This window comes from Varanus komodoensis, unplaced genomic scaffold, assembly GCF_004798865.1.
Source record: "Varanus komodoensis strain SLA01 unplaced genomic scaffold, ASM479886v1 scaffold225, whole genome shotgun sequence".
Taxonomy (NCBI): domain Eukaryota; kingdom Metazoa; phylum Chordata; class Lepidosauria; order Squamata; family Varanidae; genus Varanus; species Varanus komodoensis.
Window position 1 is genome coordinate 62,280 of NW_025335619.1, and position 12,757 is coordinate 75,036.

The following is a 12,757-nucleotide window of genomic DNA, read 5'->3' on the forward strand; positions in this document are numbered from 1 at the left end:
CTGTACTGGGAACTGCAGGGAATGCTGGGAGTTGTAGGACTTATTTCCCCTAAATAGGCGCAAGATTGCGTCTGAAAGCAGAACTCTGAATTATCCGTGTGGCAGGCAGCTATCCGTCAGGAGCGGTTGTCATCTTTTTCTTTTCCCCATCACGATGGAGAACTAGAAACCCCACCTTGGAAGGCAGAGCAGAAAGAGAGCGGAGGTGGGGAAGAAGGGAGAAACAAACATTGAACGGGAAGCGGGAGCAAAGACACGCACCCCCTCTCCAGACCAATTTGCGTTTAGATGCGCTACGGAAAGAGGGCTCGCTCCGGCTTCCTAGAGAGGCCGGCGGTGGAGGGGCTCATGATGTCAAGATCTAATCCAGCCCCTTCCTGCTCGGGTCCCCTCCCTCCTCCTTCCCCTCGTGCGTGGGAAACTGGAGTCCGGATTTCCCAGGAGCCGGAGGAGAGAAGTTTGCCCGGCCGGGGTGGCAAAAGATGGGTGAGTGCGGCGGGCTGGGTCTGAAGGGAAGTGGGCTCTCCCTCCCCCTGTTCCCCCGCCGGATCGCTCTGCTCTGTTTCTGTGGATCCCCCTTCCCTCCACGTCTCCCCTGCCTGGTCCATCTTAAATGCAGACTGCAAAAATAATAACAACCACAAGTATCCTCTTTGCAAGGACCGCATTGCACTGCATATTTCCTTTTAGAAAGCGCGATCTCCGCGGAATGGAGCAAGCTGGAGGAGGGCGGCGCAGGCTGGCTGGCAGGCTGGCAGGCACGAGCAGCCAGCTGAGTGCAGAAGGTGGGGGCGTCCCCGCCTGTCCCGTGACGCTTTCCTGCCGGCTGCTGATGCGGTGTGTGTGTGTGGGGGGGGATCTTTTGCTCCTCGTCTGAGCCTGCGCTGGGGGGGGGGGTCTTCCGCTGTGCATGCTCCGCAGCGCCGAGTGAAGCCGCCGCTTGCCCTTACTGATGCCCTCCTGCGCTCGGATTTGCGGGGGGAAGTGTTTGTGGGGTTGTTTCCAACTTAACGCGTAGCAAAAAGGGGGGGTTCCGTGGGCAGGATAAACGTGTGTGCGCGGCGGGAAGGGATAGATGCGTGTGCGCTTTGGAAGGAGGGATTCCGCTTTCCTCTCCCACCCCGCCGTGACCCCCAATCTTTGGAATCGTATGGATTTTCTTTGCGCCCGTGTTGCATCGCAGCATTTGCGGCCCTGAAGGCAGATGGTGGTTCCGCACCGTTATCCCAGAGATGCTTTGATATAGCGGGTATTTGTGCAGCCAGGGGAGAAAATTCCTACAGCTCCCAGCATGCCGCAGCCAGTATGGCTGACTTGGGAATGCTGGGAATTGTAGGATTTTTCTTCTGCCTAAACATGCCTAGGATTCCATTTCATTATATTTGTATGCTGCCAGTAGTTGAAACTGTGGCTGGTTAACAGAGATTAAACCCTTTAAGAATACATAGTAAAGTGCATACTACATATAAGCATACAACATAGAGAAAGGCACACTTCTAAAAACTATTTTGATGTCCTCCCAAAAGGATCAGCAGGCTGAACCAGGGCCCCTGTGATGAACGACCACCTTAAGTCCTGTGTGGGTTGACAAGTGTGAGCAAAGAAGTGTCTCTTTTTAAAAAAATCATTTATCAGCTATCACTTGCTAGTTGCGAGCCTTTTAACTGGATTGAATCTGGGACTCGCCCCTGCAAAACATGGCACCCTGCTGCTAAACTTCAATCCTTCCCATAATCTGCCTAAAAGTTCTGAGTCCTCCAACCCACTCTGGTTACAGGCCTTCCTAAAGGCCTCCTCTTCCTCATTTGAGTCTTGGACCCATCTCCATTTGGGCCGCCTCCTTTAATGTTGGCTTTCCCGACAATTAACATCTTTTGATTGTAAGTGCTTTGGGGCACAAACCCAAAACTGCTTCTGATGTTCTATAGCAGGTCTGTGGGGGGAATTGGGGACCCCATAGTTGCTCCTGGACTCCCAATCTCTATCATCCCTTGGCTGGGGCAGATGGGCTATAGAGTCCATTACCACCTAGAGTGCCTTGAATCCTTCCCTCCTGTAATATTAAGAAATCCCTATAAGTCCTTCAGCAACTATGAAGTCACAACCCATCTGATCTGTATCAAAATGTTGCAGCGCACAGTACTTCTGTTCAGGCCATCTCACTTGGTTCCCTCTGCTACTGTCTGCACCTTCACACAGCAATCAGGCTCAGTGTACCGGGTGGTTATTTTTGTTTCCTTGGGTTCCTTTTTTTCTCGAATGGATTGGGTGCTTCTACAAATCTTGGGGCACCCCAGACCTCCTCTTGGGGGTTCGTGTGGTCCATCAGTTGAAGAATGGAGATTACTGTTAATCTGTAGGAAAAATGGTCTACTACACTTCATATTGTATCTTGATTCCTTTCGTAAAGAATCCAAAAAAGCTTATTTTGTCCCCAGGTTTTCTTGTTTATCCTCCCAACGACCCTAAGAGGTAGTCAGGCTGAGGGTCCTGGCTGAGTGGGGGACTAGAATCCAGAACTCTTGAATCTAATGCCTGACCCCCACGCCACCCATCGGGGACTCCTAGATGGTTTCTCACTTGGCTGGCTGGAGGTATACTGGGAATGGTAGGCCTTTTTTCTCCTAACTCTGCATAGGATTGCACCCTTCATCCAACTGGTGGCTTAACCTTTCAGGCAGCCAAAATGACTATCTGTGCCTTTTCATTGCTTCCAGCATTTCAGAAGGCCTCCCCCTGACCCCCTGATTTCACTGCGGTTGCAGGGTTTCTTGCTGTTTTTCTTGTGTTTTTCTTCCTTTCTAAGACCAGACCTGTTTTTATGACTGGATTCATTATTCTGCATTGCCTTGGAAAGTCTTCTGCTCTTCTGCCCCGAGGCTTCGGCGAATGGGGTGGCATAAACATGTTTTAATAAATAAATAAAAATAAATAAAAGGTGATCCCATAATATCCTTATTCATAATACCAATCTTTTTCTGATCTCATAGGGGCAAAGCTAGCTCTCTAGGTCCTGGACCATCCTTGTCTTCTGTGTGATCCTGGCCCGACAGCATTTTCTTTCTGAGAAAGAGAGAGAGAAATACACACACTCAAACACGGAGGAAGACCTGTGGCCAGAAAGCACATCCCAAGACATGCCTGAGGACTGAGCCAGGCCGGTTCTTTTAGAACAAAGGAGAGAGGAAATCAGTGGCGCAAGGGCGAGATTTGGTCGCAAGCTGCTTGGGGCAGAAGCCAGCGTGGCAGAACAGGCATGAAAATGGAGGACAGGAACCCAGAAGGCCTCAAACCACAGCTGGGAGTGGAAGGAAAGGTCAAGAGGAGGCACACCACCCAGTTCGGGGCCACCAGGGCCTTTCTCGGGTGGGCCCCGTTGCAGCAGGTCAAGCAGGAGCCAGACGAGGGAACACCGCAGGGCTGGGATGCCCCATTGGAAGATGTCCCCAAGGCGGGCCAGTCCCCCCAGTCCGGACGGGGGAATGCACAGCGGCTGGAGCCTGCCCCCTGGGATGACTCCAAGTCATTTCGCCCCTCTTTCAAAGGGGCTCTGGAAGCCAGCCGGTGGTTCAGCGACGAACGAGGCCCCCAGCTGCTTCCGGGCCCCGAGAAAGGGGCAGCAAAGGAAGAGAGTGCGGGAGTGGAGGTCCTGAGCAGGGACATGCTCCGTCAGCGCTTCCGGCAGTTCCGCTACCAGGAGGCTGAGGGGCCCCGCGAGGCCTGCAGCCGCCTCTGGTACCTCTGCCACCGGTGGCTGAAGCCCGAGCGGCACACCAAGGAGCAGATCCTGGAGCTGGTCATCCTGGAGCAGTTCCTGACCGTCCTGCCGCCCGAGGTCCAGAGCTGCGTGAGGCAAAATGACCCGGAGACCTGTGCGCAAGCCGTGGGCCTGGCGGAGGATTTCCTGCAGATGAAACAAGAGGCCGAGAGCCAAACGGTAAGTGTTGGTTCACACCATCTCCAATGCCCTCGCTGTACTGTAGGGCAACTATAACTGGTGGCTAAGTGGGCTTGGGATGATAGGACTCGTAGTCCAGCACAGGTGGCGAGTGACAGCTTAGGGGAGGTTCTAACCACTGTACAAACTGCCAAAGGAGGGAAGCGGTCTTTTTGGAACACCAACCTCAAGATTGGAGAATGTTGTGGTTGCGGCTCTGAATGATCCCATTTGTACAGATATCAGGTGGCCACTGGATTGTACCCTTAGCTCAAGAATCATTATCTAATGATAATGACATCTTTTTTAACTTACTATGAACTTTTGCATTCTGTATACTGCAACACTCCAGACCAATTGTTTCTGATGTCTGTATATTATTATACTTTTGAAAACCCCCATGAACATAATATGGAAGGATAATATATACCCAAAACAGACACTGCCCTGAATATTTGGGCTTTTCTTTTTGTTTTTCAATGGGAGCAACCCAGGAAAATATCTCTATCAGGTGTGCTGTTGGATGTCTTAGCTAACTTGGGCTTTCCCTTTGGGGTTTGAAATGGTATAAATTCTATACATTTCAGAGTTATATAATGTTTTCCTTCCCAATTAACGTTTGATGGAGGGCTCCATCTGAAGTGTCTGCCTGTTTTCTGAATAGCTCCAGAGCCATCTGGTTTGCCACTGTGAGAGAAAAGCTAGTATAGTTGTTCTTACTCCCTTATGAAAGGCAGCTGGAGCAGAGCTTTCCAGTGTTTTCGGATCCGTGGCCACATTTGGGGATTTGAGAAACTTTTGTAACAAAATACTTACTCAGGGCATCAGCCCGTTGCACCTGTTGACCAGGTTGGATCAGCGAAAACTTTTGTGTTTATCAGATGCAGCAACATCTCTTTGATAAGGCACGGTCTAATTCAGCTGATGGTTGCTGTTGCAATATTTTATTTATTTAGTTATTTATTTCTTTTCTATACTGCCCCACAGTCAAAGTTATCTGGCAGCTGTTTTTCATACGGTGATACGCCTGTGTTCTTGCAAGATTCACAGGTTGTGTCTTTTGTTGTTGTTGTTGTTAGTCACGAAGGAGGAGATTATTGCACAGATAAATGTTGTATTGGAACCGTCTTTAATATTCCATGATATATACAGTCTTTTAAACTATTCACCCACCTCATGGAAATTAACAAATAGAAGGGGAATAAACAGACATCACATAAACACAAAACCTAGCAATATAACATACAATACAGCTGAGAATTTAAACAGTAACCCCAGAGTTAAAAGCAACACAAATTAAAACTAAACATTCTAAAATCTAATTTAATTTTTTATTAAATTCCTCTACCACCCATTAGCCAAAGACAGTTCACAAGACAAAGCTTAAATTTAGAAAACAAACAAACATAATAAATCATTGCATTAAACCATTAAGTTTAAAACAGCATAAAACCTAGGGGAAAAGCTAACAGCAGTGCAAGTTCCAGAAGTGCATCAACATACGCTCTTCTAGGGCTTGGCTACTCACACCAAGAGCCCTAATATAAAATGTGCTGGTTCTTTTGACCACGCCCCTTTTTGCCTTCAGCCCCGCCCACCACTTGAATTCAGCCTTTAATCCTTGAGCTAGCAAAGGACCAGCTAGCAAAGGATGGGAAATTTTTATTATTTATTTATTTATTAAAACATTTCTATGCCGCCCCTTGCCGAAGCCTCGGGGCGGCTCACAGCATAAAATAAAATACACAATAAATTAAAACAATAACAGTTAAAATATATACATTAGAATAAAATAAGCCGCCCTGGCCAAATAAAATTCAATAGTATTAACATTTAAAATGCTGTTTAAATAAAAAGGTCTTTGCCTGGCGCCGAAATTCTAGTTGCTCCCTGGGAGAAGCTGAATGGATAAATTATCCAAGCCCATCCAAGGCCACTTCCTATGTACTTGGCTTCCGAATCACTCATTGCTGGCAACATCTGCATGTATTATTATTATAATCATCCATATTATTATTATTTGTAGTGCTCTTCATAAGGAGCTTCACCTGGCACTTTCTTTATATTCCTTTTGGCACCAGGCTAAGACCTTCCTCTTTAAAAGACATTTTAATTTTCAATCAATGCCATTTTAACCTCTGGCTGTATTAATTTAATGTGATTTATATTTATATTGGATTTTTGCATGTCTATTAATGTACAGTTTATTGGTTTTACTGTGAATTTTTAATTGTGTGATCGTTAGCCGCCTAGGGATGCCATTGGTGAGATAGGCGGCATATAAATGTTTTAAATAAATAAATAAATAAATAAATAAATAACACAGACTATTCTTGCTATTCAGCCTGCACATCTGGAGACTGACCCAGAGGCCTCCCACTTGGCTGCCGAACATTTTCCCTTGTCCGATCCGGTCCCCAGCCCCCCAGACGTAGACCTTCCCTCTCCCGAACCCCGGAGGCGACGGGACGCCTGGTCCCGCAAGGAGACCATCGCCTTCATCGACATCTGGAAAGCCGAGGATGTCCAGATCGCCCTGGGCCAGCAGTACCGCAACATGAAGCTCTTTGCCTGGATCGCGGACCGGCTGCGGGAGCGGGGCTTCGAGCGCGACGCCGAGCAGTGCCGCAGCCGGGCCAAGGACCTCAAGCGGGGCTACAAGGAGATCAAGTGCGGGAACCTGCACTCGGGCCGGGCCCCCAAGACGGCGCCCTACTTCAAGCTCCTGGAGCAGTTCCTGTGCCTCCGGAAGGGCATCGTCTGTGGCAAGGTGTGTGGCGCCGGCGTGGTGGAGCGCTTGGACAAGCGCCGGAAGCGGCTGCCCCTCAACCCCATGACGGCCACCAGGATTGCGCGGGGAGGGGCCGAGGGGGCCGAGGCTCTGGAGCCGCGCTTTGCCAGCCCCTTGCCCCAGGCCAGCCCCCCCAGAGAGCTTCGGGGGAGCCCTGGAGAACTCGCGTGTCAAGCCCAGAAGACGCCGAAGCTCGGCAACGCCGACAACGTGCCGTTTGTGGAAAAGGGGGAGCCGCCTCAGAGCACAAACCTCCCACCGCTCCCCAAGGAGACTCCAGGGGCAGCCCAGATGCCCGGTGAGTGCCGATGCCTTCTTTTTATTAACGGTGAAACTAATACAGGTTGAAAGAAGCAGTTCTGCAGAGGCCCCTTTTAAAAAGTCGCTGGTTTGATTTTGACTCCGAGGCGAACATGGGGCTGAACCGGCTGAGTTTCAAGGACGGCTCAGCCAGAGTTTGGTGAGGAGGTGTTGTAGACCCCCAAAAGCCCCATGGGAGTGAAAATATTGAAGGGAGTAGAGGTTACAGGGACTGCAGTGGGAAGGGGAGGTCAGAAATTTCCTCCCCATGAAGATTCTGCAGGAAAAGATTCACTCCAATAGCAGTGTGGTCAGCCCAGCGCTCTAAAAATTTCCCATTAGTCGAGTATCGCCTTGCATTCCACGGGCTGCATTTGTTAAAGTTTCTTGCTGCATCGTAATTCGACCTGCTGCATTGCCTCAAGTGATTAGGGCAATCAGAGATTTGTCTGCAGCTGACACATTTTTATTCTATCTGCTTTTGTGCGAAGGAGCTCAGGAGAACACAGGGTGCAGAACTTCAGGCCCTCCAGGGCTGGAAATCTGGCCCTCAGAGATTTCCGGGAGGACCGCCTGTTTTTCTGCAGGCCTCTCCCAGTTTCCTGAGTCACTTGATGGTTTGGTGTTTCCCCAACTTTTTACACAGATTTTCTCCTGTTTTGAACTTCTGAAAGGCCTTTCCGGATGTGCAGCTTCCAGCCGGAGACATTTTAAGCGAAAATGTACTGGTATTTTTGGTTCTACTCCTTTTGGCTTCAGTATTCACCACCCCTGGTTCACAGCTCCTGGGATTTTAACCCTCTGGTCCGAGAGATTCTGCACTGCACGGCCAGCCTCTGCCTGCTCCCCAAACATCAGTTTCTCCCCACAACAAGTGGCTGAATGTTTGTGGCTACCTCACGGTTGTTCAGTTTTCCATTTCTGCCCCAGGACCCTTAGTGGGACATGCCTAATCTTATGTATTGCTTACTATTTTTACATTTTTATCCCACCTTTCTTCCACTGTGGAACTCGAGCAGACTGCGTGGGGTTCCCAGATGGTCACCCCTCCAAGCACAGACCAGAGCCAGGCTTGCTTAGCTCCTGCAAAGTGGCTGACTCGTGTGCCCTCAGACCATTGGACCCTACAGGATAAAATCTTGCCAAGGCAGCATGCAAGCAGAAGAAGAAGAGATGGGGCCAGATTGCAAATAGCACCTCAACGGAGCTTTCCCCCAAGGTGGTGGATGGGGGGAACTCCTGTGGAGGGATGGGGGGGGCAGTCTCATTGGCCCCGGGGGCCTGGGGTTAGGGATGTGTGAGGGATCCATCAGGTGCCCTCTGCTTAGCTCTGGGGGCCCTGGACCGCTCTCCCGCAACCCCGAGCCAGCGTCTGCGGCTTGCTCGCCACGAATTGTGCCTTGTACGCTGGCACCGCTCTTCCACGCCTTGTGCAATTAGGGTTTGCGCGTGCGGCTGCACATGACACGGAAGACAGTGGCCCTCGCTGCACTTCTGCTCCACTCAGCTTGCTCTCCAAGACCAAACCAAGCACAGCATGTTGTGAACTGCCGTGAGAGTTTCAGCTGTGGGCTGGTAGAGAGGTGGTGTGGATGTGGATGCAGAGGAGATGCAGAGCCAGTGTGTGGTGTCGTGGTGAAGAGCGCGGGACTGGGACTCAGGCGATCCGGGTTCGAGTCCCCGCTCAGCCATGCAGCCAGCTGGGTGACTTTGGGCCAGTCACAGACTCTCAGCCCAACCTACCTCACCAGGTTGTTGTTGTGGGGATTAGATGGAGGAGATGTAAGCTGCCTTGAGCCCTTTGTAGGAAAAAGGCAGGATATCAATTGGGGGGGAAAAATCTGTGAATACTACAGGGACGGATTCCACTGCATTTCACCCTGAATTTTGCTCGCCTGCCTTTCCCTTCTCTTCTGCCTTCACTGTAATCGTGATCCCCCTTTATGTTTTTCTACCTTAAAAATATTCTGTGCTGTTCCAAAACAAGATTCTCCCACATTTATGTATTTATTATATTCATATCCCACCTTTTTTCCTTTCAAGGAACTCAAGGCAGCTTAGATAGTTCTCCTCCTCTTCTTCATCTTATCCTCACAACAACAGCCCTGCGAGGTAGGCTGGGCTGAGAGTCTGTGACTGGCCCAGGCTTACCCAGTGAGCTCCATGGCTGAGTGGGGACTAGAACCCAAATCGCCTGAGTCCCAGTCCCATGCTCTTAACCACGACACCACACTGGCTCTCCAGCTCTCCCCTCTCGAATGCAGACGGTGCCATTTCAGCTTCATAAGGAGCTGTTCTCACCGCCAAACATCCAAAATATGGGAATGATCAATGGTGCTCCCTTTATTTGTTTTATTTTCTTTCCCTTTTCGCTGCTTGGTCTCCCACAGAGTCCCTGGAGGAGCTCAGGAAGGTTCCCGTGAACAGCACCGACCGCCTGCGCTTCCGGCGGGAGCGCACCTGGAAGCAACGCCTGGAATCCACCCGGCGGCTGATGGACTCGGCCTCGCCCTCTTCCAAGACGAACACCGACCTCGTGGTCGCCCTCCGGCAGCTGCACCAGCAGGACCTCCGGGCGTTCGAAAGCACGAGGCAGGAAGAACGGGCTGAGGACAGGCAGGAGCGCCAGCAGGAGAAGCAAGAGCGGGAGCAGGACCGCGTCACCACCCACCAGATGATCGCCGCCATCGAGCGCTCCCACCAGACCCTGGCCGACCTCATGGGACGGCAAACCTGCGCCATGGAGGCCATCGCAACCGCCTTTTCCAGCCAGAGGTACCCCCTGGCCGGCCCCTTTCCAGGCTGCAACATCTATTCGGGGTTCAGCTCCCCGTGGCCTGCTCAGCAGACTGGTCCCAGCTCTGGCGAGAGACAGGCCGATGCCTCTGAGAGCGCCGCCTCGGCCCAGGAAAGCTCTCCCCCTCCAGAGGAACATGGGATGCGAAGCGATAAGCCGGGGTCCGACCCAGCGCCGTCCCTTGGCCCCGCCACTGGCGTCCAGGCTGAAACCAGCCCCCTGCAGGCCCCAGGCCCTGTGGACGCCTCGTGCTCCTCTCCAGCAGCCCCCCACAGCGTCGGCACCAGTCCGAAGCAGGTCACAAAGAGAAAAAGTTGTGACTGACGAACCCCTTGCCCACACGCCATCAGATCTGGCCAACTTTGATTTTTGTTTCCCAAGCGATCTTGTTCCATTTCAAATTAAATATATCTGTTGGTTGTTTCGCATCCACGTCTACCTCAGTTACTTCCCTGCAGAATAGGGTGTTTGCTGCACCTTAGGGAAATTTTCAGCCGCAGATTTTTATTTGTTGACAATGCTCGCTTGTTGATGGATTTCATTATTATTGCCTTTCTGTCCCTCCTTTTCCCCTCTTGTGAGAGCCCAAGGCAGTTGACAGAATCCTCCTCTTCCTGTTATTCTCACAACAGCCCTGTTGGGTAGGTCAGCACCAGTGGCAGGGACTGACCCAATGGCTCCCTGTGAGCTTCATGGCCGCATGAAGAGGCCTCTCACAAATCCCAGTCCAGCCCTCTGATACTGCATCACACTGACTCAGTCGGCAGGATGAGCACCTGTGAAACCACACCTTGCAACCGAATCACTGAATTGTAGAATAGTAGAGTCAGAAGGGGCCATGAAGGCCATCGGGTCCAACCCCCTGCTGTTGCAGGACACCACATTACACCATCCCACTCAGATGGCCGTCCGGTTTCCCTTTGAATGTTCCTAGTGTGGGAGAGCCCCCCACCTCTCCAGGCAGCTGGTTCCACTGTTATATTTCTCTGACAGTGAGGAAGCTTTTCCTGATGTCCAGCCTGAGCGTGGGTCATTTGCTCACCCAATCAAGCAGACCAAGTTTTTCTTCTCCTTCCTGCTGATTGCTGACAGTGTTATAGATACCACATAAGGGAAAAAAATAAGTATCAATATGATTGGGGAATCTTGGACTTGGTTAAACCTTGGGGTCCCACAGAAATTTGGTTTGGGGCCGGGGCTTTTCAACTTGTTCATAGATTATCTCAAGGCAACGACGAGATTTTTAAGTTTGCTGAAGGCCCTAAATTATTTAGGGTAGTTGAGACAAAAAGGGATTGCCAAGAGCTCGGAAAGGAGATATCCAAGCTGGGAGGTTTCATGTTACGTAGAATTAGGGAAAGGGTTGAAAACAAAACTGCCAAGATCATACTTGCCTTGAACAACCACACGTGGGAAACTGAATACATCTGGTCACTGCACCTAAAAGGAGCTAGAAGGAGGCAACTTGAGTGAGACGGTTTTCTCCCCCCGTTATAGCCCTAGAACCCATGAAGCTGACGGGTGAGAGGTTTAGGACAGATAAAAGGATGGACCTTTCCACACAGCACAGAGTTAAACTCAGGGATTCGTTTTCACAAGATGTAGCAATGGCCACCCATGTGGAGGTTTTTAAAAGGGGATTGGGCACAAGGAGGAGGCGGCTGTCAGTGGTACAATTTTCTATTCCATTTCTCCATTAAATCTGATGTATCATATTTATTCACCAAGAACAGATACTTATAGACAAGGGTTGTGTGTCAGTGCATCCGATCACCCTCAGTGTTTTGAGCAACAGTTGGAGGGCCAGACCAAACTAAAAATCATCACTCCAGAGCTGCAGGCAAAGTCTATTTGGATGCAAATCAGAAAATGACAAAAACTTCTCTCTTCCCCCAGTAGTTCATCCAAAGCGAAGATCAAGTTGTCGGTTCAAGTCTACCACAAAAACATTTTTATTTCTGATTTCAATTCTGGATTTTGTCCTAAGGTCAATCTAGCATAAGAAAATGGGTCAAACTGTATTGGCACGATATTACCTGTTGGATACCTGTTTCAGGTGTGGGAAGAAGAGGATGGGGAAGAAAGGAAAGGGAAGGTGGTTGGAGACCAGGTACAGGTTGCCAGATTGTTGCTTGAATAAGATTCCTCTGGTCTCTGCAATGAAGAAGCAGGGGAAGGATGCATTCTGGTAGAAAAGACAACTTTCCTTCTGCTGAAAGAAGCGGTGCTCCTTTCGCTTCTAGGATCAAAAGCAGCGGATTGGAAAGATTCAAGCTAAAGCACTGAAGCAGAGAACATGTAATGCGAACTTCACTTCCCAATAAATGCTGTTATCGAATGCAGCTGCAACATTCTGGACCAGCCGATGTTTTCAAATGGGCTTCCAAACATGGCACACTTCAGAGTAGTCCAGTTTAATTGGGTTTCCTCGGGCTTCTGTTACTTCCATAAGGGTATAAAACACATTCGGTCAGAGGGCCAAATTCCATTTTTTAAATTATTTTATTTTTATAGATAAAAGGAAAAAACAAAGAAAAAATAGCATAAAAAGATACCAAGGGACCTTACACAAAAATACATATAGTGCTAAGTGTGGAAAATTTCACAAAAAAGTTAGTATTATAACTTCTATCAATGTATAACTACAATTTTGACTTAATAATAATTGGTTATTACAAAAAAAAAGCTTTAACATGGGTAGCAAGTAAATAAGAATTATAAAATACCTACAGACCCACCAGGAACTGATAATTTTCCCATATAAATGAATGTCATAAGAAAGTTAAATTCATAAAGCAATTATATTAATTTGATAATTGTATTTATAAGATAGAAAAGTAACTATTGCTAAATAAAGGATATATAATAGGCTTTCAGTTTAATATAACATTCTTTAACTGGTCTTCTATATGGCGGATTAGTAAATGCATCA

At 49.3% G+C, this 12,757-nt stretch overlaps 1 protein-coding gene across 1 annotated transcript in view; it reads left to right on the forward strand.

The window, feature by feature from the left end:
- Positions 1–397: 397 nt before the first annotated feature.
- Positions 398–12,757, forward strand: part of LOC123024218 — a 29,107-nt gene continuing 16,747 nt past the window's right edge. The window contains exons 1-4 of the mRNA XM_044431642.1: positions 398–486; positions 2,991–3,937; positions 6,282–7,026; positions 9,419–10,138. Coding sequence (XP_044287577.1) covers positions 3,257–3,937; positions 6,282–7,026; positions 9,419–10,138 — 2,146 coding nt within the window. The 5' untranslated portion in view covers positions 398–486; positions 2,991–3,256. The remainder of the gene's footprint in view (positions 487–2,990; positions 3,938–6,281; positions 7,027–9,418; positions 10,139–12,757) is intronic.